Raw genomic sequence first — 25,402 nt, forward strand, 5'->3', positions numbered from 1 at the left:
AGGAGGCTTTCAGACATATCCCTGAATTCCTACACATTTTTAAAAAATGTATTTTAATGGAAAAGTTGTTAAATGACATTTTAGAATTCTCTTCTGTTTTGATTACCTGACATATCTGAAAAGCAGTTTTAGAAACTTTGGACTCTGTCACTTAAATTTTGTATTCAGCTCTAGGATGCCTTTTTTTTTTTTTTTTTTTTTTTTTTTTTTTTTTTTTTTTTAAGTATTTTACAGAGAATATCGTTTTCTAATACAGAAACAAAGCGCCTAAGAGTTTTGGTTATATGTGTGACCTGAATGCTGTCCTTCATTTATGAGCTGTTTTACAGTGTCAGTTGGATTTTGGATTTTCATCTGTGTTACTTCCGCCTCAAAAATTAAACAAGAGAGGAATTTTAAATTGTTCTAATTAGTCCAAGGTCTGTGCAAGTCTCCTTGCTTGGTAGGCAGTTTGGCTTCCTTGTTTTTTTGGCCCGTGTACAGATTTGAAGAATGATAAATGATAGTGGTTATACTTGCATAGCTGCACAATTTGCAGAACATGAACAACCAGACATTTGCTACTAATTTTTTTGTGTGTGTGTTGGCTTTCATTGTGGGCTTTCATCTAATAGCTTGTAGAGTAAAGCTAATTTGTATAAGCTAACTTGGAAAGCAGTGTAATTCTTTTGAATGTTCCTATTTCCAGAGAGGAAGGAAAAGTGTGTAAGTTATTTCCAAGTTGAACATACTTCAAATGTCTGCTGAGGGACTCTGGAATTCCCAAGCCTATGCAACCATACCTATTTTGTACTGTGTGTGATTTTTCAATTGCACACGAAACCTTACCTTAAATCTTTATTTATATACTTACACACCCTATTTGTTAATACTTATCACCTTGCCCTTTACACAAAGAAAGGTAAACAAAGAAATACTTAATGTTTGGACATTAGATTCAGAGTTTGTGTCATGTTTTACTTCTTACCTCATATTAAAGAACTAATTCTAATAAAAGTTCTTGTGCTCATTTGTTGGATTTCTCATCTGGAGTCTGGTTGGTAAAACAGTGGGACCCCTTTGTGTCTGTTTGTAAAATATTTGTTTAGTCCCTGGAGCCCACAACAGCTCCTTCCTCCTCATAAACATTTTTACTCTTTATACACAATTGTTTTAATACAGCTACCATTATAAATTTCAAATGCAAATATTTAATATAGTATTTTTAATTGCCTCTGGTCCGAAGTGTAGAAATGTAGCTAGGAATTGCATGGCTTAATATCGCAGCAAAGTTTGGGATTTGGGTTTTTTAAAGACATAGATTTTGAAACTGCAAAGCACATGTACAGACACTTACACCTGCCCTCTATATAAATATATATGATGTCATATATAGAGCATTTGGGAAAAAAAAGAGGAGTTTCAGAAAAAGTGCCGCAGGATATAAAAAGTGGCTGCGACTTTAGAAGTAACAGCATGGAGTATGTTCCCTTGATTTTACTGCTCATGCAGCTTAATAGATGGTTCTGGGAGCATAGGTTTATTTTAGTGCCTTAGCAGAGGCCAGGGCAACATTTGTCTGCAGCAGTTGCAATTTTTCTTTTCTCTGTCTCTTCCCTTCCCACATTTTTTAACTGGGGCAGGATATGTGAGCTCTGGAAGAAGTGACTTTAGGTTAATTCCACTTCCTGACTGTCTCTGAACTCGTTCCTGCTTCTGTTTCCTCATCTTGTTTCCACTTCTGTGTTAAGACAACCTTCCATGCAATCTGGCCATGGCTGGTGAGCATAGCTTCCTACCTTCTTGCCATCTGGAGCATTCTTCTCTCCTTCTCTTATTTAATTGCTCTATAAGCTCAGACTTTATCTGAACACATTTATTTCCTGGCTATATAACATGCAACTCTGAGTTAATGAACAGCCATATATATGAACTGATGTTGTTCCCTGCAAAATAGAGCTGTTCTGCATTGTACCCCATTAGGCCTTCCCATAAAGATGAGATTTATGTTCCCCTGCCTTGGTTGGGTGAAATGTTAAGTATGGATAAGCCCAGGGAATCACTATTGAGGAGTTAGGGTCTAAAAAGGTTAAAAAGATTTCAGCTTTGTTCTTTATTGATTTCTAAATGGAGAGTAAGCTTTTGCCTCTTTCTTTTGTTAACCTGATAGTGCAGATATTCTTGAGAGATTAGTGTTGTGTCTTTTGCTCTTGAAGGCTGTGACAAAGCCCCTGTCTTCTCCTCATCAGCCCATGTGACACAGATTGTGGGCTCCCTTTCCCATTTTCTCCTTCTGCAGTTTTTAACAGCCATGTGCAAAGACAGTGCAGTTCAGCATGTAACTGAAGGCCATGCCAGAAAGCATCAGAAAAATAACCCGCTCTGTTTGAGGCACCCTTCCTGTTGCTTAAGAAAGAGGAAGAAGAATTTGGGGGTCAAGAGGAGAATGGCATCAGGTCTGTTTCTGCTGTCGTAAAGACTGGTAGCCGAGGGATGGTCATGTAGAAGGAAAAGGGGTTACATAGGGACATCTCTATTTTAGGGGTTTTTAGGTTCTCTGTCCATTCCTCAGCCTCTGAAGAGAGCACATCAGAACTGAACCATCATTTTTAGGTTCTGCTTGAGTTCTTGAAGATTCTATTATTAAAGGTTTTTCCAATTTTGTGTGACCCGGAAAAATTGCCCTTTTTTGAAGCTGCAATGCCTCCTGTGGGTTTTTTTATCCTGTTCAGGACACAGTAGCTGGAGAAGTGTTGTTAATGCAGGTATTTTTTCTTTCTTTCTGAATGCCTCCACAGAAATGTTGTGCACGACAAAAGATGCAAAGAGCTGCATTTGGCATTGTCTGTGGACATAAAAGCAGCAGAATCGTAACACTACTAGAAAGAGAGGAAGCAACTACACTAGAATCCATTACTCTGAAGTTATTTATGAAAAATCCTCCTGTTTCAATCTAAATTCTTTAACAAAAATGTAAAAATTATTTATGTAGTCTTTTTGAAGATATTTATATGAATTCAGTGTACTACAGGGTTTATATATCATTATAATTTAAAAGCAGTTATACAAGGAGAAATGCTCATTAAGAATGACAAGGTGCCTCATATCTCCCTGAGGAGAAACATGCCTTTCCCTCAGGTGGTCCCACAGCAGAACGTTCTCCATCCCAGCAGTTCCAGCAGGAGGAAGGTGCTGGCCCCAGGGTGAGGACGGTGAGGGTGAAATTGTGTGTGGGTGAGACCTGCCCTCTCGTGGAGAGAGGAAACATCTTTCCTTAACTGTGTGCAGTGTCTGGCAGTGTGGGCTGGCTGCAGCCTGAGGAGGTGATACCATAGTTCATATTGATTTTGGAAACCAGACAACTCTTTAGTCACAAATTCCCTTCGTTCGCTTGGAAAGGTGAGAAGTGGAAAACATTTTTTCTGAGTACATCTAATTACATCGGTATTAAACACTGGGAATTCCCATCTGTTTTTCTTTCTGATTCTCTCCCGTCTGATTTTGGTGGTTTGTATGTTGGCTACACATCTCACTACATAAGGATATTTCATATACTCATAAGCTAGATAAACTTCATTGTGGGCTAGCAAGAAAACCCGTAACATTTAGCATAATAATTCTCTATTGCCTGGCTGACAGCTTTGGGAGAAGGTGGTTCCAAAATGTTTCCTAATACTTTACTAGTATTTCTATTCTATTTCTTTTCTATTTCCTATGAAAGGACAATTTGTTGAGAATCGTAATGGATGGTATTGTCTATATATCTTGAGTAGTACTAACTGTTGTATCTTCATAAAATTTTGTTTTGAATTATCCATAATAGGGAAGGAGAGAGAGAGTGAATGCAAATGGTGTCTGAAGGCAGCATTTGTCCTATTTTCTATGATTCTATGAGAATTTTGGGGAAAATTTAGACCAGGATACTGAACGTAGATCGATTGCCACTTACTAACATGAGAATATGCCCCTCTCTTTGGTTCTTGGTTCATGAAAGATACCCTCCCTTCATATCTATGAGTTTTGCTACTAACTAGAGATTACTTAAAGAAGTAAAATCACACTGCAGAATCTACACTTTGTATTTTAGGCCTTTTTCCTGGCATCTTTGTTCATGCCCATTGCATATTTATTCATAGTACATTCATTCATCTAATTTTTTTAATGTAATGAGGAAACCAGGCTTTTATCGGCACATGAACACTGTTCCAGCACATGGTATTTTGTCATAGACTAGACTACATCTATAATTTCAACTACTGTGATTGTGGCACACTAAGTAATGAAAAAGGTGCTGTTTTCTAGTGGATTAACTCCATCTTTCTTATCTCATAATACAAATGACTCAGTGGCTGTTAACAGGCCATGTAGCTTTTCTCTACTTCTGCTTTCTATGTTTACCTAATCAGCCCATAATACCTGTCTATAGTTTGGGAATACTGTAAAGGTAGAAGTCCCTTAATGCTTCTACAGTGCTTTGACAGCATTGTACAGCATTAATGCTAAAACATGCAATCATTCTCCGTACTGTTATACCATTATCACCCCTTTATGAACAGCGGCTTTGATGCAAGGATCCAAAGGAGCTGGGAGATAGTCAATATTCCTGTATTTCTTTTAGCAATTGGAGTGTGGGTATTCACATTGCTGCTTCTGGCCTCTGCTACCATCCTTACATCTCATTGTCGTTTATCACAGGAGCTGGGAATTCTCTCAGAATATTGTGCTTCCAATATTTTCTTGGTAATTTGCACCTGGGAAACAGATGCCTTTAAAATCAGTGCCTTGACATCTATCAGTTTGCACAGTATTTTTAAATTAGCAAGCATCTGCCCACGGTCTATAGTTGCCTAATTGTTAATTTTTACTGCAAAGTGTTTCATAACTGTTTTCATTTCCTCTTGATGTGATTTAGGTTACCATGGCCTTTACTGTGAGGAGGAATATAATGAATGCCTCTCTGCGCCCTGCCAGAACGGAGCCACCTGCAGAGACCTCGTCAACAGCTATGAGTGTGTATGCCTTGCTGAATACGAAGGTAGGCTGGGGTTTGCAATTGTTCTGTGCATTTTTCATGGTAGGTTCTGTTACAGAGAGATACTGTATCCTGAGCAGAAATATACCCCTCACGTAAAATTGACAAGCTTCAGCATTGATCCTGATCCTTTAATCTTTATTGGAATTAATAGTTAAGATTTAGCTGCTCTGTGAGGAGTGCATGTCCTGGTCTGGGCACAAATGGGTTTTCTGTGTTCTTCTCAGGTGTAGTTTTTTCTGCTGTTTGTAAGATATATTAGAAAGCGATGAGATTTTAAAAAACCCCGTAACTGTTAAATAGACTTTTTCATCACTTGTTGTTGGAGCCTTTACACAGAGCCTTTCAAATTATTTTTTTTTTAATTTTCTCCAGTGAAGTGAGCTAAAACCATAATAATAAAAGATTAATATTTGAAATAGATTAGCACAAAAGAGTAGAAATACAAGTTTTATTTTGGTTGTTCATTTAGAAGACTGTAAAGCCCAGAGAGAGAGAGTAGGTCTGTGACTGCTTTTCCTTGTTAACTGCAGCTATTCTTTGATCTGTGTTCAAATGGAATCCATCTTTGGCATTTCTCAAGTAATTTATAAAATAGATGAGAAGAGTGTTTGTTTGGCTATACAAAATCTTTTCTCTCACAGTAGATTTCAGTTGTAAACAAATTAACACATATCAGTGGTCTGTGACAAGTCCTTCTGGGGAAGGCCAAAGTGATACTTTTTTAGTGTGTTCTGTGTTGGATCGTGCTGTGAGAATGTAATTTTATATGCTATTAGGATTACAAATAAATAAATAAATAAATATTCTACACAGAATGAATATGTCTTAAGGAACATTACTCCAGCATTTTCTCATTAAGCATATCAATCCTTATCTGTGCTGATAAGTAACACTCACTTAACAGCTGCTTGGGGCTAAGTATGTGTTTCACGCTGGTGATTGCACTGCTTTTTGACTATAGATAAGGAATTCATCATTTTAGAGGCCTGGTGAGGAAATGACCCTCAGCTTTTTATGACAGTTTAAACAGCATTTAACTATAATGTTCACCATAATGTTCATCTTCTCTTTTCACCCGACCTGTCACCTGGAAGCACTGTGTGCACAGCCCATTGTGCTGTAAATGAAAGCAGGGCACCTGGACCTGTCAGCAGCTTTTGCTGATCACTGAGCTCCCCTCATTCCAGCACTTGAGGTGTTCAGTGGCACCCGAGGTACCCAGCTCAGGGTATGATTGGGGCCATCAGAGGCCTCACTCTTGGCACTACCACCCCAGAGCTGCCCATCTGCAGGGCTCCTTCTGCCTCCACTCCCCGGGGCTGGCAGATGGACAGGAGCTCTCAGGGCTGGAGCTTGTGCCAGCAGGTACCCGTGGGCTGCTGCCTCTGCTGGTCCTCACCCACAGGATGCTCAACCTGAGTGCTCTGCCTTTTTGCTGCTAACACTGCCAATGTCAGCTAAATGATTTTGGCAGGTCTGTAGTGTGTGTGTGTATACATATTAAATATATATATATATATATATAAGTTTTATCAGTAGACCCCAAGGAAATAATGCATGTAGCAGTGGCATTAGAGTCTCTCTCCCCATCCCTACGTGGGAATATGCTGTGTTATATGTTTTGTATGCCAAGTGCAGCTTGCACTGTCTTCTGCAAGGCAAACCTGCTGGATTCACAAGGCCTGCACTGGCATGAAAGAGTGAAGGTAGTGGCATGAAGTAGAGCCATCCAGTTATTTATTTTTAACTATACATTTGAATGATTTTTTTTATTAACTTAGTAATATTCCTCATTTCCAGCAACATGTAATGAGAAGCATCAGAATGCTTATGTATGTTATTTTATAAGTAATAAAATTCTTAGTCAAGACAATTATTGTTGACATGCTACTGAAGAATTTTAGATAACAGATCTGTTTATGCTTCACTATATGGTTTCTTATAGACCACCAATAGTTCTTCTAAGCAGAAATTGCCCTGCCTCTCCCAGCCCACAGCCTGTGGGAAGAGCAGAGAGGAGGCAAGTGTGTAAAAAGTTTAGACAGGATAAACCACGTGGCTTTAGTGTTATGATACTGTTATGAAGGACAGATTTGGAGTCTGCACACTCATCCAGGTGAAGTTAAATTATCACATGTACTGATTCCATGCTGCCAGTATCAGTCATGTCAATGGCAATTACTGATTTTTCCTTTTCAGGAAGGCACTGTGAATTATACAAAGATCCTTGTGTTAACATCAACTGCCAGAACGGTGGCACTTGTGACAGTGAAGGTCTAAATGCTACATGTATTTGTGCACCTGGATATGCAGGCAAGTGATTTGTGTGTTACACAAAATGTCTAGTTGTCATTGTTCACCCCATCTAGAGGAAGAGAAATACCAAGTAAGACTGTGTCTCTTCAAGAAAAGAATTAATTTGGGCTTTGCCGTATTGTGAGCAGTGAGAATAAAAAAAATTTTATATTACTTACATATGCTTTGAACTTTGTAGCAAAAAAAAGAGCCTGTTACTAAAGTGGCTTCACAAAGCTAACAGCTATTTAGCACGGCTTATGACCTTGCTACTTGAGACTAGATTGCATTTTAAAAATAGTATTTTGAAGACTTCCAGGTAACCCAATATACTAATTGGACACTGTTGAAACTGGAAAATGTTTTAAGAGTGGCTTTGTCACTGTGTGCTCAAGAAACAGCTTATTCCATTATCTTTAATATGCAATTGCTAAAAGCCCTAAACTACTTGTTATGAATCAATTTACACTTTCAGAGTACTGGTAAGAAACTCATTTAATCTTTTGGCCTTGTACTTAAACTGATGTGATTAGCATAATCCAAATATCTGATGTCAAGATAATTTACAATCTGATGTTAGTCATGTAAGGTAATATCCAATGTAATAGGTAAATCCATTCACGGCTGGTTTGTAGATCCAATTGTGCTTTTTGATCTGTTCTAATTAAAGGGCATTCTTTGGAAAATAATTAGCTTTCCATTGTGTCAGTTTCTCAGGCACCAATTATCTAGATTATTGTATAGCATATCAGAATATCCATAATTGTCAGTTATACCACACTTTCTTGGGATGGAAATTTTATTTAGAAAAAGGAGAAAGAGTCTGTGTGAGGTTAGTCAAGTCCCTTAGTCCTCAGGCTTTATTTTCACCTGGTTGAATAAGGATAATACATCCTTCTTGGAATCCTTTTGATGTTCTGAGAATAAAGATGTATTGTACTATAAGGTGTTTTGCAGCAAAGGGGAAGTTAAATCACTGAGGATGTATTTGCTACATCAGGCACTTGCCATACATAATTTTTGTTTTGCTTTTGGATTTTTTTCCTATGTAAGGTGAAGAATGTGAAATTGATGTAAATGACTGTGACAGCAACCCATGTCACCATGCTGGAACTTGCATAGATCAGCCTGGTGGTTACACCTGCCATTGTCCTCATGGATGGGTCGGTGCAAACTGTGAAATACGTAAGTTTTGTAGTTCTCTAAATATTTCTACAAATTGTAAGTTATATTAAAGAAATTTTTATTTATCTCTAAATACCTATCTGCACAAATGGTCTGGATCATATGTAAATGAACAAAATCAGGGTAAATTAATTTAATTTTTGGCCATAGCATTTCAAAAGTGGTCGTGAAAGTTAAAACCTTCCGTTTCTGGGCACCCTACTTTGAGATGTGTTGGACTAAGTTGTCAGGGATGCTGTCTCAAGAGCTGAGCACTCAGTTTGCCTGTTAATTGTGTTCATGCTTCACAGCCTCCCTGCACACTTTGGGTCAAGTGTGTTCCATAGCAGTGTAAGCACAGTCCTAGCAGGCTTGTATTGACTTCTGAGCACCTGCAGCACTAGTGATGTTTCAGCAAAACAACTTGGAACTTGCTTACCTAACAAAACTGGTTCTGTGTAATTGTTCTGCAATTTGTGTGTGCAGGCATTTACCAACTTTTTCAGGACTAACTTTTCCAGCCATAGGCTAATTTCCACCTAATTTGTTAGAAAGAAGGGCTCCAAGACAAAATATTTCCAAAGCATTCAGTAAGACTTAAGAGAGGTTCCACTGGAAGGAACAGCTTCAGTGTGATCTTGTTTCTCATTTTAGAGAGAAGCTTCACTGTAAGGGCATTCTTATGGTACAGTGGAGAGTCCAGGAGAGGCAGAAAGTATGAAGCCCAGCTGTGGAAGAGTTAAAGTGGAAATTAGGCTTCATTAGTTCTGCTGTTCACAGACCTGCTTTGTATTTCCCTGATGTTTTGTTCTTGAGCTAGAGATGTTGTCTTTGCAAGAGAATTCAGCTGTGTATTTAATTTCTTGCATGCTCAGATACTATGGTCATAGATCCTTCAAGTCATTATACAGATACACAGGTTCATTAGCACAGTTAAGGTTGCAGGGATAGGTGATAGATTAATAAAACAGACACAAAGGATGGATTAAAAATGTTTTCTATATCTCATTTACACAAGGAGCATGTGAACCTTCTATTTTTTTACTCTCTTTTACTTAAACATCTCAACTGCTTTTTTCAAATTGATTCTACTCTTGATGTTCGTGGTGTTAGTCCTTACTTTAACTCAGTACATTCAGTTTCAGAGCTTTCTGTGTAAGCAAAGACTGCAGAAGACCACTGCTAGAGATGGTGACAGCCCTGCCTTTTTTGTTGTCTCTGTGAATGGCTCTTACACTTCCCTGGGTGGTGCAGAGCCAGCAGACATTGGGAGCCCAAGACTGTGTGCTGTGTGCCATATTGCTGATGCTAAAATATGCTCAGATGAGCTTTTCCTGACAAGGCTGATGTTGGTGACACCTGCAACATGCATGTCCAAGTTGATCAGCAAGGCAGTATAATTCTGCCTGCCTTTGCTAGTAAGTAGTTGGCTGACAGACAGATGGGTTTAGTTCTTGGAGAAAGCAGCAATCATCCTGGAAACGCATTTCCTGGAGTCCCTTGATGAAGTAACGTTCACGTTTCTGTTATGTTATGGAATGCCAAAGGGTTACAAAGGCTTGTGTGCTTTCTGAGCCTGCAGATGTGCTGCAGGAACTCAGGGGTGTGTGTTCTGAAGTACTCTTGCTGTCATGCTCTAGTCACTCAGAGTTTGGCAGTTTGCACCACAGACACATAGTGAAGTGCATGTAAACATATGATAAAAGCAGAGAGGCAGAAGAGAGGGTGGAAGGAGCCTCTCCTACTGTCCAGCTACTCAATTATTTCTTCTTTCCCCTGTTAGAGGGGATACAAGTTCTTTTATCTTGTGACTGCTATTGACAGAAAGCAGGGAATTACCTGAATGTTAACTGGCATTAGTAGCGCTGCAAGGCTGATTCTCAACCAGAAATATTCAACCTTGCCTTGTTCATGGCAATTGATTCAGCTGAAGAGGTTGAAATTACTGAGTTTTTTTTCCAACATATGACAATAGCTAATAGAGTGCATGTATAAAATAACAATCATAGAAGAGATACAAAAATACAGAGTAAAACATTCTGGTTTGGACCAGTCATCAATGAAAACAGGAAAAAAAACCCCCTGGTGTTTGGGTGTCATTTGACTAAATAGATCACATTTTATCCTTTGTGATTTTCTGTTACTGGCCATGAAGGAGGCTATTGGTACTTAATCTTTTTTGTAGAACCACTCTATTTATAGTTCCCCACTTTTCACCAGCTGGTTTAGCTGCTTGAAGTGACTACCTTAACAGGATTTCAGGGTTATCTTCTTGTCAGACTGTTCTTTTTAATTTCCAAGTGCTGTATATACAACAAACGAGACAAGAAGTACGTTGCCTGGATGAATTTTGATATTTTTATCTTATGGTGCTTACCAGTACTAGCAATTCCAATTAAATAGGATTAAATTGGTCTTAATTATAAAGAGGATATTCTTCCCTTCAAAATGAAATGCATTTGCCTAAAAAGTTAATGGAGCATTCACTGTAAAATGCTTAAAAATGTCTCATATGAATTCTCTAATGTCTGATGGTTATTTGTTAATATCATTATCTTTGCCACTTTTGTAATTTTTAATGGAGTTACTAAGGTATGCCAAACCATGTGCTTACTTGAAAACTAACATTATGAAGAATTTATAGGACAGACCATGGTGTGCATTGAAATCTTAATTGATTTTATGAATATTAATATAAAAACTGAAAATGCTGTGATTTTGAGCTGTCATATGCTATTTCTAATCTTTGGAGCATAGGTTGTTAATCTTTATATTTTGATATGGTGAGGAAAAAGGGAAGAAATTTTTCTCATCTTTGTCATCCAGAGATGGAAGACATGGAATCTAAATCAGAGGTGTCTTGCCATATATCTGCACACATTAGTTCTGAATTCAGCCTAGTCTGACAGCCCGACAGAAACCACTGTGTGTGACAAATGTGCTGCAGAACAGAAATAGAAGCCCATCCCAAACTGCACAGAGCACAGCTGTATTCCCTCCCTCATATCCTGACTGGGCAAACTGCAGTAACAGTGCTTTAGAAACATTGAACCCCTGAATGATTCAGGCTGATCAAAACTTTACTGACCTCTGAAGAAGATAAGAGAAACAAACAGCCAGTCCTTAAACTCAGCTCACATTTGTGGACAAAGTCTGAGCACCCTTGAGCTGGGAGGTGCTCCAGGACAACCTTCACTATTGTGACAAAGAGCAGACATTTCTCCAAACTCTGCCCAGCTGAATCCCACATGTTACAGCTTTGGGCTTTCTCACCACCTCCCTCTAAAACGAATTTCTGGTTTTTTTCCTGCCCTTGTATATTCCCTGTATTTCTACCGTAGATTGAGATTTTTATCCACAGATGCCACTAAACTGGAGATTTCAACTCAGGTGCTTGAATTATCTGCCATCATCAGCATCCTTGAGAGGTGGCTTCTGAGAATATCTTAACCTCCCAAAGCATATGCTTGGAAGCCCTGTGCCCAGACTGTTTGTGATTGAGTAAAGGGAGTTTCTAAATCGGTGCAAAGCAGAAGTACATTTGAAAAAGGAACAGGCACCTACTAGAAATAACTTTTGCAGAGTGCTACATTTCTGTAGTCAGGATGATTCAAGTCTGTTCCTGTTTTGAAATAATATAGGACCATAGGCTTTCAGTGCCAGAAACAAACCCTGGAGGGAAGTACAGGTTAATGAGAAATATTCTGACCCAAGCTAGAGAGAAACACATCTGAGGACATAGGCAATTGACAGAAAATCTGTTTGGCATAGATATAGTTTGGGGATCAAGAATATTTATACAGAAGATCTGGAATACATAAATACAAGAAGCTTCTTCCAGATTGGCTTTACCTTAAGGTCTGCTTTGAGAATCTTAGGGAAATTATGCTTGGGAAAAGACTCCAATAGCTCCCTACTGTAGGACCTTATAAGGTGTCCTTTTTGTCCTTGAAATGCTGAAGTCTCTGCAGTCTAGTGGAGATAGGCATAAGAAAGCCTATGTTTCAAATTAAAAACCAAGTGTGTTTAGTCCATGTTAAATAACACATTTTAGTGGAAGGCTTCACTGTTAGAACAAACTGCACAGAAGACTGGTTGGTTCCTAGAAGCTTTTGCGTAAAATCTGCCTGCCTTTAGAGAGCCTGTAGTATAAAATAACATCATACAAGAATAACTTGATGATTTTCTGTAACTTGGGTTATACAGGAGATCAAACTAGACTTCCTATATCACCTCAAATATCAACAGAAGAAAGTAGGTGAAGGTTCAATATAGTGCTATTCAAATGTGTAGCATATTAGGCCTGATGGTGTATTGGTAACAGAGCCTGACAAAGTTCAAATTACTTATCTCCATAGCTTCAAAAGTCAGAAATATTGAAAATGAATATCATGAAATAGTTCTTTTCAGCAGGACAGATAGAAATTATTGATTAATGATAACCTTTTATTTCTTATTGGCAGATCTGCAGTGGAAGTCTGGGCATATGGCAGAGAGTCTAACCAATATGCCTCGTCACTCCCTGTACATCATCATCGGGGCCCTGTGTGTGGCCTTTGTCCTGATGCTGATCATCCTGATCGTGGGGATCTGCCGCATCAGCCGCATCGAGTACCAGGGCTCCTCCAGGCCAGCCTATGAGGAGTTTTACAACTGCAGGAGCATTGACAGTGAATTCAGTAGTGCAATCGCTTCCATCCGACACGCCAGGTTTGTGCTGGGCATGGTGGTGTCCCAGGAATCTGTTCTCATATGTCATTTCATGCACAGGGCACTGAGGTGCTGCTGTTGGCAGAGTGAATGGGCTGCTCTGCTGGGAAAACATCAGCCCTGCTCACTGTTCTCATCTGAAGTGTGACAATGCAGTAAAACTCCTTGAAAACAGACGGAATTATGCTGACTTTATTTGGTGTAACTGGTGAAGTGGGACAGATGCAGAGTTTTTAGCCTGTCAGATCTTCTGTTAGGGATGTAAAGGTTCATAACTGCTACACACATATAATATGATCAGATAGGAAAGGCACATTGATTTTTGTGATTAATTTACCACATTATTCAGTGAGAATTTTTTCACATCACTCAGTTTTGTGCTCCTATTTGCCTTTCTTACTTGCTTTCCTAGAGACAGTAATTTTTTTACTTTGAAATTTAATTAAGCACTTGCAAGGCAGGGCATTGATTGTCAGAATAATACAAAAGTGGAATTGAAAGGGATTTAAGAGCTCAAGTATAAGTCATTGCACTAATATGTCATTAAATATACCTAGCTCCCTGTCCTGGTTTAGAGCAAATTTGGAAAGAAACTTCCAAAGGGGTCCCTCTAGAAAGCAGATTCAATTGGCCCCTCCCCCAACCAGTTCAGGAAAAGATTTCCTTGGAGAAAAGTGGAGAAAACCTGTTAATTTAATAAGCAAAGTATTCATGAGCATAAAAAATGAATAATATTAAACAATAAAGCCTCTTGCTGTTCTGAAGGGATGGCAGATTCAGAAAGTCCTTGTTGTGGGGCTCTCTCAGTCTCTCACCAGCCCCTCCTGTGCTGGAAAATGCCCCATCCCAGCCCCGGTGGGACACAGGTGTGAGCCCCCGGTGTTGTTCTGCTTTTCAGTCCAGAGCAGGCTGATCAGTTCTGAAAAAGAAAAGCCACAGTCTGGGGAACTTCTCTGCCTCAGTTGCTGAAAGCTAAAAGTAAAGAAGAGCTCTCCCTGCTGTCCGTGCTGCAGACAGCACTGTCTGTGTGAAGGGTGTGGGGCAGCAAGTGCAGTTTCTGCAAACAAACTGTGCTTCTTTTCCCCCTCTTTGTTCTCTTTGCACCTAAAGGTGCAGAACTTACTGTCCAGCATAAACAGAACAGACATTTGGGGATACAAACATCATAAAGTCACCCTAGGACATTACCTGCCAACAATTGTGTTTAAAAACTTCCAAAGGAGTTGAGTAGATTTAGAAAGGGCTTTCCTAAAATCTAACCTGGATTTTCGTTGCTATTAACCTGGCTGCTTCTTTCTTACTGCTCTTCAGTCTGTCATGAAGGATAATTTATCACTGTTCATATCACTTGTATATCAGATGCTGAGCTCTCCCCACCCCCCGCTTCTCTTTTATGATAAAAACAAACAAAGCAAAACAACCTTTTTCTTTCCTAGGTTTAACTAATACATTCTTTCATTATCTCCTCCCAGATCATGTCAGCTTCTTTATTGTCTTCCCGGGACACACTCCAGATTGTCTTTCCCTTTTTCTTTTTTGAAGGGGGAGCCCTAAAGCTGGAATAGTCCTCTGATTGAAGATTTATGTGCACCAGATAAACTGAGTAATCATTTCCTGCTTCTTATTTATGGCATTCCTGTTCATAGATCTGAAAAAGAAACTTGCTTGGGTTTTATTTTCTTTTTTTTTTTTTTTTTTTTCTTTCTAATGACAAAGAACATACTTTTGTGACCTGTTAGACCTTTTCAGCATCCCAAGATCCTATGTGTCACTTTGCTTCCTAGGCAGTATGGTTTCTTCTGTGTTTGACATCTCTCTTAATATGGTAGAACTTTCATTTTTGATGTTTCTTTTTCCCATTTCTTCAATTTGTCAAGATAATTTCAAATTTCAACAGAGGATTCATGTGTGTTACTATTAAAATACTCTTAAAACAACTGAGGGAGATATGCTCCTGTGCACTGACATGGAGAAATATGTACATATTGGTTGGTGATTGGTGGTAGTTAATTTTCTGAGTGCTCCAGTTTTGTTTCAGTGAAGATGAAATAGGTTAAATTGTATCACTGCTGAAGTCATCAAAATTATTGGAAATGGGTGAAGCGTTCCCCCAGGCTCAGTTAATCACATCACAGCTTTGGGTAGTAGCTCTTCAAAGTGTTCCAACTTCAAAAATGTTCTTAGACTGATGTTAAAATTTATACATTTTAAAGCTGGAAGAGAACAGTGTAATGAAATAATTGACCACTGGCTATGGCAGCCATAAGATGTCATTGAAATGGAACCAAGATCTGTTATTGAAACAGAATTGTTCACTTTAGAAAAGCATTCATGCTGAGTTCATGAATTATCTGGTGACAGACTGTGCTGCAGTTAGTTCTGTGTGTGCTCACATACCAGTAGCCTTCATGCACCACTTACAGTGTAGTTTATTTCATTTTTATTTTCACGTGCTGATCTGTCCTGTCTCTGTCAGTTGAAGAGTCTGGTTCATTAGACTCTGATTAAATTCTCCTGTCACAGTTCTCTCTGCTGCATGTTCTCCCCATTCCTGTGGGTTGCCTGTGTCAGACTGTGGTGTCCAAAGCTTTCTGAATTGGATGAGCATCAGCACACGCTCATTTCTTACCATTTCCTCCTATAGATCTCTGTCAGCTGCCTTTTTGTAGATGTGTGATCACTTGCACACGTACTCTGGTCTCACATCACCTGCCAATTGCTTAATATACATCCTCTGCCAGGGTTAATTTTCTGGGAACTCTAGGATTATAGCTCAATTATTCTAAGCAAGGCACAATACCACTTGCACACCTGACCTTTTCTCTGTATTATGCAAAGGAAATAATTTTTCTCATTCTCCTCCTGTGGAAGCCAAAAGAATCCCTTCTTCCTCTCAATATACTTTATCCTTTTTTAACTTCTGGTCTCTCTTTTCTATTTCTCTTGTTCAAATTTTATTTGTGGACTCCTTTTGCCAGTTGCTGGTTTTGAGCAGAGTAGCAATATGTGGTTTCTTTATTCTGTTTCTGGATAGACTCTGAATTTCTGCCTGTTCCACAGAAGTCAGAAGATACCATTTCCTCAGGGTTCAGCTGTCCAATGTTCTCAAAAATCTACTTGTGTGGAGTTGTTGAAGTTAATAGCTCTCTATAGTTAGCCATCTCTTGAAATGTTGTTCTAAGGAAGTGAAGGAGCAGGACCATTCCAAATGTGAAGATGATTTGCAGTGTGTCACACACACACACACACACACATACACACACACACACACACGGAGCTGCCTTTGCCAAGAATTGCTACAATGAATGTGTACTGTCCTCAGAATTGTCACAGAACCTTCCATTTCTCTGAAAATACACAGGTCTCTCTTGTTCGATGCTTCATTGCAAAATATATTTTCTCATTGTTATTTCATGTATTTTACTTTGTGATTATCTTTGTGATGCATTTTGTATTGTATTTGTTATACACTGGTAGGCATGTCTGATGTACACATTGGAACATCACCATCATCACCCATGAATGGACATGCCAAAGCTAAATGTTGAGCCTGAAGAACTTCCCCAGTGCTGCTGCTACACTGTTTACCAACCCAAGCACATAATTGTTCACAGTTTGACAATGAAGCTAACGTTAAAATGATTATCCATCATGTCCCTCCAGTCTTTTTCCACACTCAGTGATTCCCAGGATTGAGATTTCCCCACACAGTGTATACTCTTTGATAGATGAATAATCTTGTGTTTGGTTGCCCTGGAAAAAAATCTTTCACTTGTTTGTACGTGGTTTTGTTGTAAGCAGGCAGTTAATTGATCCAGGACACTCTGTAGCAGGAACCTGCTTCTTTTCACTATTGATTAGCCCTTGAATCCTTGCCTCTTGCAGATTGTATTGACAATTGCTTTGTGTGTTCCTTTATGTCATCAATTAGATAGCATAGCACTGCTGTGCAGTCCTAGCAGATACACACCCATTGAACAGAGATCTCATTTAACACTTCTGTCTTTAACACAGACCTGTGAGATTGGTGATAACTCTGTTTGCAGCTTTGGGCAGTGACTGACTTCTGAGCCACCTGATCAAAGCAACGTTGTTGAGCAGCTCAGTGGCTCAACCAGAACATGAAGAACTTGCACATGTGCTGTGCTCTTTTCTCAGCCTTTTCTAATTAGGGGCACATGTCAACCCTGACCTAAAGGAGGAAACAGATTTTGTCCTGCTTCACTGTGTGCAACAAGCCATGTGCTCCCTACTGTCAGAATCTCTGGAGAATGTTCACCATCATTGGTATCTCTGCAAAGCTCTTTTTCCTTTAAACCCTTGAGAGTGATGGTGAAAAAGGGTGATTCAGAATTCAGTGCTGCCTCTGATTTAGTAAGATGCCATGACTTGATTACTTCATTCAGTTCTTGAAATTTTATCTCATTTGTAGAAAATCAGGTTTATCCATCATGATGGGGATGAGCAAATGTGACCTGTCTGTATTTATTAAAATAACCTATAGAACAAGGCAGACATTCATGCATGGGAATGAATCTAGTGTAGTCTTAATAATGGGGAGCTGAAGTTCTTTAAAAAATGAATTTTTCACCATATATGTCATAATGCTTTCAGTCATTTCAGTTTTGTCTGCAATTCTGAATCACTGAAAACAGGCAAGAATGAAATTGCAAATCATGAAACTGCAAAAAAGCATTGGAAAAAAACCAAGTTAATTTTGGTTTGGGCTAAATATTATCCTCAAAATCTGAATATTCTGGATTTCACCTTCCAGTGTGCACCATGCAAATTAATATAGGCTTAATATAGAACATAAGTGCATAAAAATCCTTAGTGTGGATGACTATATAAATAATTCTGTTTCTGTGTTTTCTGTACTGTTTACTCTGCATCAGGTTGATAAGAAAAAATACTTGACCATTTTTGGCCTCATTTTCCTGTGATTTATTTTGTTTTATAGAGTTTATCTAAGCTATCTGACTTTATTTCTGATCACAGGCCATAACTCACTTTATTGTTGCTTTGAACTTATTCATATTTCCCTTTGTCACCAAAAGTTTTCTTTTATTTCCAGGTTTGGCAAGAAATCCCGACCTGCAATGTATGATGCAACTCCCATTGCTTATGAAGATTACAGCCCAGATGACAAACCTTTGGTTACACTGATTAAGACAAAAGATTTGTAACCTAGTGTATCTTTTTTGGATTATTTTTCAAAAGGATGGGCTACTAACCTAATTTAAATATTTTTAAGAAGAAAGCATAAGTAATTTAAACCATTAGATGCTTCAGAATTTTCTGTAGAATATTTAAGAACCAATTTTCTGCAGCTTTTAGTTTGGAAAAATATTTTAAAACAGAATTTGTGACCTTCATGATTTACATTTTAATGTACCTTGAGCTCTATAAACTATAAGCTTATGATAGTGTGTGCTTTTTTCTTGGTAGACACTATTACTAAACCCAGATGAGTTTCTTGTGGTTGTTACAGAACAGAAAACAATAATTAATGAGGAGTTCTTTATGAAATGTCAGTGCCAGCTTTCTCAGTAGAGGTAGGAAAAATGTGAAGCATAATATGATATATAATATATCCATTAATTAAAAAAGTCTAAAATGTTTGTGTTGTGAAAAAGAAACTAGTAAAAATTATTATTCCTAATCTGAATGAATTAGCTTTTGCCTTATTCCATGCATGGATAGATAACCTTATTCCTCCATTATTTCCTGAAATTGCTAAAACATACTCTTGAGTTGATGTTTGACATTTTTGTAATAGTTATTCAGGCTAAGCCTTGTATAATAATTAAAGTGCCTCTTGAGGCAAAGTAAGGGCATGATCCTTTAAACATTGAAATCAATGAGAGAACTTCCATTGACTTCACTGGATATGGGATTGGATCCTACAATTGGACTGAATCTATATTTTTCTTTAAAGGTTAAAGTTTTTTATATTGTGAGTAAACTAAGCATATGGTTTGAGTTGTTTGTTTCCTAAAGGTTGTTGATGTACAGTATTGTTTCATGAAATATTGTGTATTTCTCATAGTGCTTCTTATTTAGGATCAGTATGGGGTTTTTGTGGCTGTATTTGATCGCTTATGGGCGTCTTAAATTCTTGCTTATTTCAGAAAATACTGAATAAAAGTTAACCAGTGAAGATTGCAGCTGTTTCTTTGTTTTTCTTCATTTCAAATGGAAGTGTTGTCTATAAATTTGAAAGGACATGAGCACTATAAATAATGCCAAAAGATGATATTCCAGCTGTTAATCTGAAAAGGGAAAAATGGTTTGTATTATCAAGGTAATCTCTCAAAAGTGAGATAAATGCAGCTCCAGAGTAAAGGCACAGTCCTGGATGGTGGATGAGCAGGTCAGTAACACCATTCTGTGTCTGAATTACAAAAATGCCAAATGCTCCACAGAAATCCAGAGTACCTTTCCTGATGCCCTGTATCTGCTACCGTGGGCTTTCAACAATGGTGGTCCAAGACAATAATTATTAAAAAGAGGACTGAGGAACTCAGATCCAAGTTTAAACTAGATTCACTTTTCAGGCATGGTTTTCTATGACAGAGGTTGTAAATTTGCATCTGGTGACCATCAGCAGATTTAATTTTTTTTTAATTGGCACAGTTTTCTGCTGTACCAATATATTGAAACTTTTGTTTATTGTGACTTCTAGGAGACTTTTGAGAACTTTTAAGAAATAAAAATCAAGAGCAAGCTATACCCTGTACCATTTTTGGTAACTTCAGCAGAAAAGGGGCACTGTTGTTGTAATTGATTTGTTAATCAAAGGAAGGGAAATACACATTCTTCAGAATTTTTGGCCTTTTCAGTCAGTAAAATATTGGCTTGCAAATCTATATAAAGTAGGGAAACAAGCAACGCTGTTGTTCTAGGGAACATACATATTCATGGTCCATATTTTACAAGAGAGATGTTGCAATGAGCAGCAGCCTTTCTGCATACAAATCACACCTTGGTAGCAATTCTTGACCAACCTATATTTCTCTCAATTGACTGACCTGAACGATAAGTAATTTGTGAGGAGCTATTTTCCTGTCAGCTTGAAGCCTCTAGCTTCTGTAAATCATCCTGTGCATCCTGTGAATTGCATTCTGAAAATTACTTTGTCTCCTTCCAATTTATTTTATTGAACTCTGATGGCATGTTATGCATGCACTTGTGAGATATTTGTGAGGCACTGCACTGCCTGCCAGATGGGGCTGCCCTAAGAGCTGGAGGGAACAACCCCATCTTGTGTTTGTATCCCTACTCTGAATCTGCAAGAACAAGTTGATCACTGTCTTTATACGCCAGATCGTGTCCTGAGGACATACATGGATGTGGACAAGGGACACTGGTTATTTCATATCCTTTTCCCCAACCATATGAGGTTTGTTCTGTACAGGGAGCAAATACAGATGTATAGCAAATACCACTTGCTGTTAATATACTACAATTTTTTTTTTTTTTTTTTCTCCTTACTCCCCCCGCCCCGCCTTTCGTTCTTTTTTTTCCTGTAAATCATCCAGTTGCAGAAAGGGCTGATTGTATGTAGTCTTCCCCTAGCAGTGGGCTAACAGCCTCTAGCTCCTCCTGGATAAGATGGAGACAAGTCTTTGAGCTTGTCATTAACCTCTAGTACTTGTGCACTCTCCAAGTTTGGTTATTTTTTCATCCTCTTCCATCTGGAAATAGGAAAACATCCTTGAGTGTTCTTTCACCAGAAGCAGGCACATGCATCCTTATTTCTCGGGGTGGTGTGAAACTTGCCTTTTACAGTTCAGAGTTGTGATACATGTGTTAACAAGAAAATGTCATCATTTACATGGATTCTGGATAGAGTCAGTCCAAAATGATGAAGACAGTGACCCTATCCGTGTGCTTGGGCTAATTGCAGTATGGCATAGATACAAGGCCTGAGGAAACAGTTGAGCACAACAGCTAGAAAACACATGTTGGCTAAAACTGTACAAATTATCCCCATTAAAACCTGCAGGTGTAAACCTAACTTTAGCTGAGAAAAATTAGACCATTACCACAGCTTCAGCCTCTCTTTGTGTCTTGTCTCTGGGAGGTGCTTTGGGAATCTGCGTTTTTCCTGTGTGGGCTGCAGAGATGACACCCTGCCAAACCCTCAGGTGAAAAGCCTCAGTCCCACATCAGAGCCAGTGCTTAGTAACAGATCTTGCACTTGGAAGAAGCTGGCTTTCAATCCTTCCTAACTCCAGCATACTTCACCTTCCAAAGAGATGGTGAGAAATGAACTTGTTGAGGGGTGCAGGTGGCTTGAGAAGGAGATGAGGTCCAGCCAGCCAGGCCTGCTATGTCCCAGCACACAGTCAGGGCAGGGGCTGTGCCATGGGCTGCTCTCTGGGGTGAGGGCCCTGGCCTTTCTGCAGCTGAGTGCAGACCATCCCTCCCCCTGGGGATCACAGAGCCCGGCTGTGTCCCTGTGCCAGGCGGGATGAGCACATGGCAGCAGCGACCCTGCCATGAGCCACAGTGGGGCACTGCCAGCCCCATCCTTCACCTGGGCAACCTGGGCAAGCAGGCAGAGGATGAAAGGCCTGGAGATGCAGTCCTGACTCAGCTGAGCCTGCAGGAACTCTGCTTTCAGTCCTCTAACCATATTCCTATATAGTATATTGAACAATGGGCTTGGAGGGACACTCATGGCTGGGGATGGGATGTGGGGAAGGCACATATGAGGTGAGAGGTTGCAAGGAGGCTTCCCCTGCCCTGAATAACCCTGTAACATTGTCAGTCAGGGCTGGGCAACACCCTGTACCGACCCATCAACCTCCACTGCAGCTGTGGCCAAATGTTACGCTGGTGTGGAGGCAATGAGAGCTAAAAAGAGTCTTCAGCTCAATAAAGTGCATCCTCGAACAGTGAAAGTCTCTGTGTGGTTAAAATCCCTTTGAAAACAATGGGATTTTAAAGACAATGTGTGTGATGTTTTGGGGGGAAGTGGCTTGGTGTCCCTGTACATCTAAAAATATGATAGTTCTGACCATAGGAGTAAACATTGCTTGTTTTAGTGAAGTCTTGTGTTGTGACACTTCAGTCACAGAACTGATGTTTTCATCTTGTCTCAGGCTCATTTCTGGAAACAGCATGGCTTTTTTCCAGCAGGGCTTTGTTGAGAAATGCCTGAGCAGTTATGACATTCCTGAAGATGTGTAGTTTCTTCTTTGATAGCAATAGACACCTGATGAGGAATAAACTCAACACCTCTGAAAATTATTCTCTGTGTGAATGGCTGAGAGGAATCGAAGAGCCACTCCTCACTTGTGTTGCCAGAGGGAACTTCTTTTCCCCTTCATGTGGCTAAATCCTTCTGTGTCCAAAATTTCTCTGAGATTCTCTTCTCATATTGCACACAACCACCCAGCTTTTGCAGAGCAGACAGACACATTCATCAGGCAGATGCAAATCCAGCCCACCCTCCCTTTGGGTGCCTCCAGCTTGGTTTCTGTGGGAGGTATTTGCTGTGTGACCAGCTTTGGGAGCCAGTTCTTTCACTACTGCCATATTTTTGAGGTTCATGTGCTGCTCAGTGCAGCTGGGCTGAAATTGCTGTTTGTATGGTACTCTGCTCTTGTATTCCTGACCTCACAGCGGGGGCAGAAGTACAGTCCTCTCATGGATCATGGAGGGCAGCTGAAAGCCAGATTAATTCAGGGAAGAGTTTGGTCTCTCATGCTATGCTCTGCTATGAATAGTTAAAATAATGAGTGTATTATCAAGAGCTAATGAGTTCAGACATGTTCCTAAAATAAAAAATGGGAGTCAGGGCAGTCCAGTGCGTGCTTAAACCTTCTCTTCAAACCTGCTGAGAGAGATGTGCACTGGCTTACAGCTTTCAGGCACCCTTTATTTTAAAACAAAATATAAACAAAATTATTGTTTAAAATTTGTTTTTCTCTCTCAGCATCCATTACCCTTAGAAAATGCTCTGCATGGGCAGGGGAGCAGTGAGAGAAGGGCAAAGCACAGAGCTGGTGCCAAATGAGAGACATGGAGCTGATCTGCTCTATCTCCTCCCTGCAAGTTTGTCTTCTGTCCCTTGGGACTTTGGCTGAATGTCTGCCAAAACACCGTAGTTGTTGGGGTCAGGAGGGGTGGCATAAGGCAGATTTGAGACATTTTTATCTCCATCTTAAAATCTCATCAGGGAGATGAGAGCAGCCAGAGTCTGGTGTCTGAGCAATCAGGCACTGCTGCTACCTGAGAATGCTGGAGATTGCTGCCAGGATGGGCACTGCACTCAGCTCCTCCTCAGTCTGATGTGCTGGTCACTGGAAAGGTGTCCCTCAGAAATCATCTTTGCAGCTCTTGACTCTGCTGTTTGCACTAGAGCTGATCCCTCAGGTGCAACTTCTTTGCTGCAGAATGCCCCCTGTAGGACCCATCTGAATCCTTTATATCCTTTCCACCCCTCATATTTTGGAATGGCTCCAAATAGGTGAAGGTGATTCCTTCCAACAGGACAACCAGTGGGTCAACCAGTGAAAACAAACAAAAACTTCAAAGCAGTTATGCCACATTCAGCTTCATCTGGGCTCAGCTGGCTTCTTTCCTTCTGCAGTGCAAATTGGATAACAAATATGACCTCTCTGGAAAAGTCAGATTTCTCTGTTATTATGAATTCCAGTTTCAAATCCTCCTTTTAAGATATTTATGATAAGATTATTATTGTAAATAAGCTTCCCCTTTAGCAAAGAATAAATCATCAAATAGGCTTTGTTTGGTGAGATCTTTGGCAAAGGAATGTAAATAAATAAGCTAACTGAATAAACTTCTTTATCTGATGCGCTGAGCAGAAAAGGCAGCAAAGTTAATCATTTAGGAAAATAAGCTGGACTGCTGTGCTTTCTTCAATAACAGGCCAGTCTAAGGGAAACAATCTGCTCTATCTTGCTGACCCTGGACTTTTTGCTAGCATCCCACAGACCATGAGAGATTCTGTTTATTGCTCTGGCAGCAATGCTGTCTAGTCAGGGAGATGTCCTTCGGCCTAAATTTTTGATTTGTTTCTTTTCCTGTGGACTGGTCTACTTCCTGTCAGAGGTAGCTCCTCACAACAGAACAGAGATCTCTTATGAGGTCAGCTGTGGCTTCTCTTCCATCTCCTGGGAGTAGAACACACATGGACAACAATCTGAATCTGCAGGGTCTTAAAACTTTGGACTCCATTCATGTTTCCATATGAGAAAGTTCGTATGTGACTCTGCATGGATCTCAGTCCAACACCACTCAAGGAAATGAGCGTGACTGTTCCAATTTTCACCATGGTTTTTTATTGACTTACGGATTTGAAGTAATCTGAAGTAAATCTGCCTGGAATCTGAGCCCATAAACCAGATACAAGATGCACAAGGTAACAAAAATGCATGTAGCTTCTGTGGAAAAGCAAACAGCCTAATGCAATGGAGGTTATTTTGGCATGTAGGAGCTGCATTAGCAATTGGTTTGTCAGCAGAATATTTTGTTCTCACCCCCATTTGTAATTGCTGGATATGTGATCACTGCTGGTGAAATTTGGTCTCCAAGAAGCTTTTTTTCTATGTTGTATTGGGACAGAGAGAGCACAAACAACAAGTTCCAGTTATGCTTCCTTCTTGCTGAGAACAGAGAAATATATGGGTAGGTTAAAGAGGGCAGGGTGCTCAAAAGGGTTTTTGTAGATCCCAGTGCATGGCATTGATATTTATTCTACAGATCACTCTGTGATGGTTTGATTTGCTCTGTTGCATCTGTCATGTGTAGAAGGCAACCAGCCAGTAACGTCATGATGCAGAATAATTTATTTCAAGGATTTTGTACCTAAAATGTGCTGTTCACAATGTCTTATTTGTGCTCTGCATATGACACCAGTTCGTCCTATTAATTTAAATTGAGCATTTATTTCAGTTGTTTTGCCCTAGTATGGCATTTGCTAGACAGGTCTGTCAAAACAAAGCTGACAGAATGTCATGTAACTAAGGGCAGATCTGCTTTCACATGTGCCTATTATGCCATTTCACTTTCATCTTGCCATGAATTTGGACTTGAGATTGTTCTACATATAAAAGATGATGACCAGTTATTTTTATCCCCAGTATTCATCATGTTTCTCCCCTCCTTTCCAGAGCCCTGTCTTGTCTGATTGCAATAAGGACAAAGACAGGAGGAGATTTTTAGAGCACTGAATTAGGTGTGGAG

The 25,402-nt window shown here is 39.5% G+C and overlaps 2 protein-coding genes across 2 annotated transcripts in view; both read left to right on the top strand.

The window, feature by feature from the left end:
• DNER (delta/notch like EGF repeat containing) overlaps positions 1–19,343 on the top strand; it is a gene marked incomplete at its 5' end in the record, with an annotated part of 116,095 nt that extends 96,752 nt beyond the window's left edge. Inside the window, 5 exons of the mRNA XM_083868801.1 lie at positions 4,892–5,014; positions 7,214–7,327; positions 8,363–8,494; positions 12,937–13,183; positions 18,258–19,343. Coding sequence (XP_083724927.1) covers positions 4,892–5,014; positions 7,214–7,327; positions 8,363–8,494; positions 12,937–13,183; positions 18,258–18,369 — 728 coding nt within the window. The 3' untranslated portion in view covers positions 18,370–19,343. The remainder of the gene's footprint in view (positions 1–4,891; positions 5,015–7,213; positions 7,328–8,362; positions 8,495–12,936; positions 13,184–18,257) is intronic.
• Positions 19,344–24,474: 5,131 nt separating this feature from the next.
• PID1 (phosphotyrosine interaction domain containing 1) overlaps positions 24,475–25,402 on the top strand; it is a 97,134-nt gene continuing 96,206 nt past the window's right edge. The window contains exon 1 of the mRNA XM_083869092.1: positions 24,475–24,578. Within this exon, the coding sequence (XP_083725218.1) occupies positions 24,570–24,578 (9 nt within the window). The 5' untranslated portion in view covers positions 24,475–24,569. The remainder of the gene's footprint in view (positions 24,579–25,402) is intronic.

Source organism: Zosterops lateralis (assembly GCF_965231275.1).
Source record: "Zosterops lateralis genome assembly, chromosome: 10".
Classification (NCBI taxonomy): Eukaryota; Metazoa; Chordata; class Aves; order Passeriformes; family Zosteropidae; genus Zosterops; species Zosterops lateralis.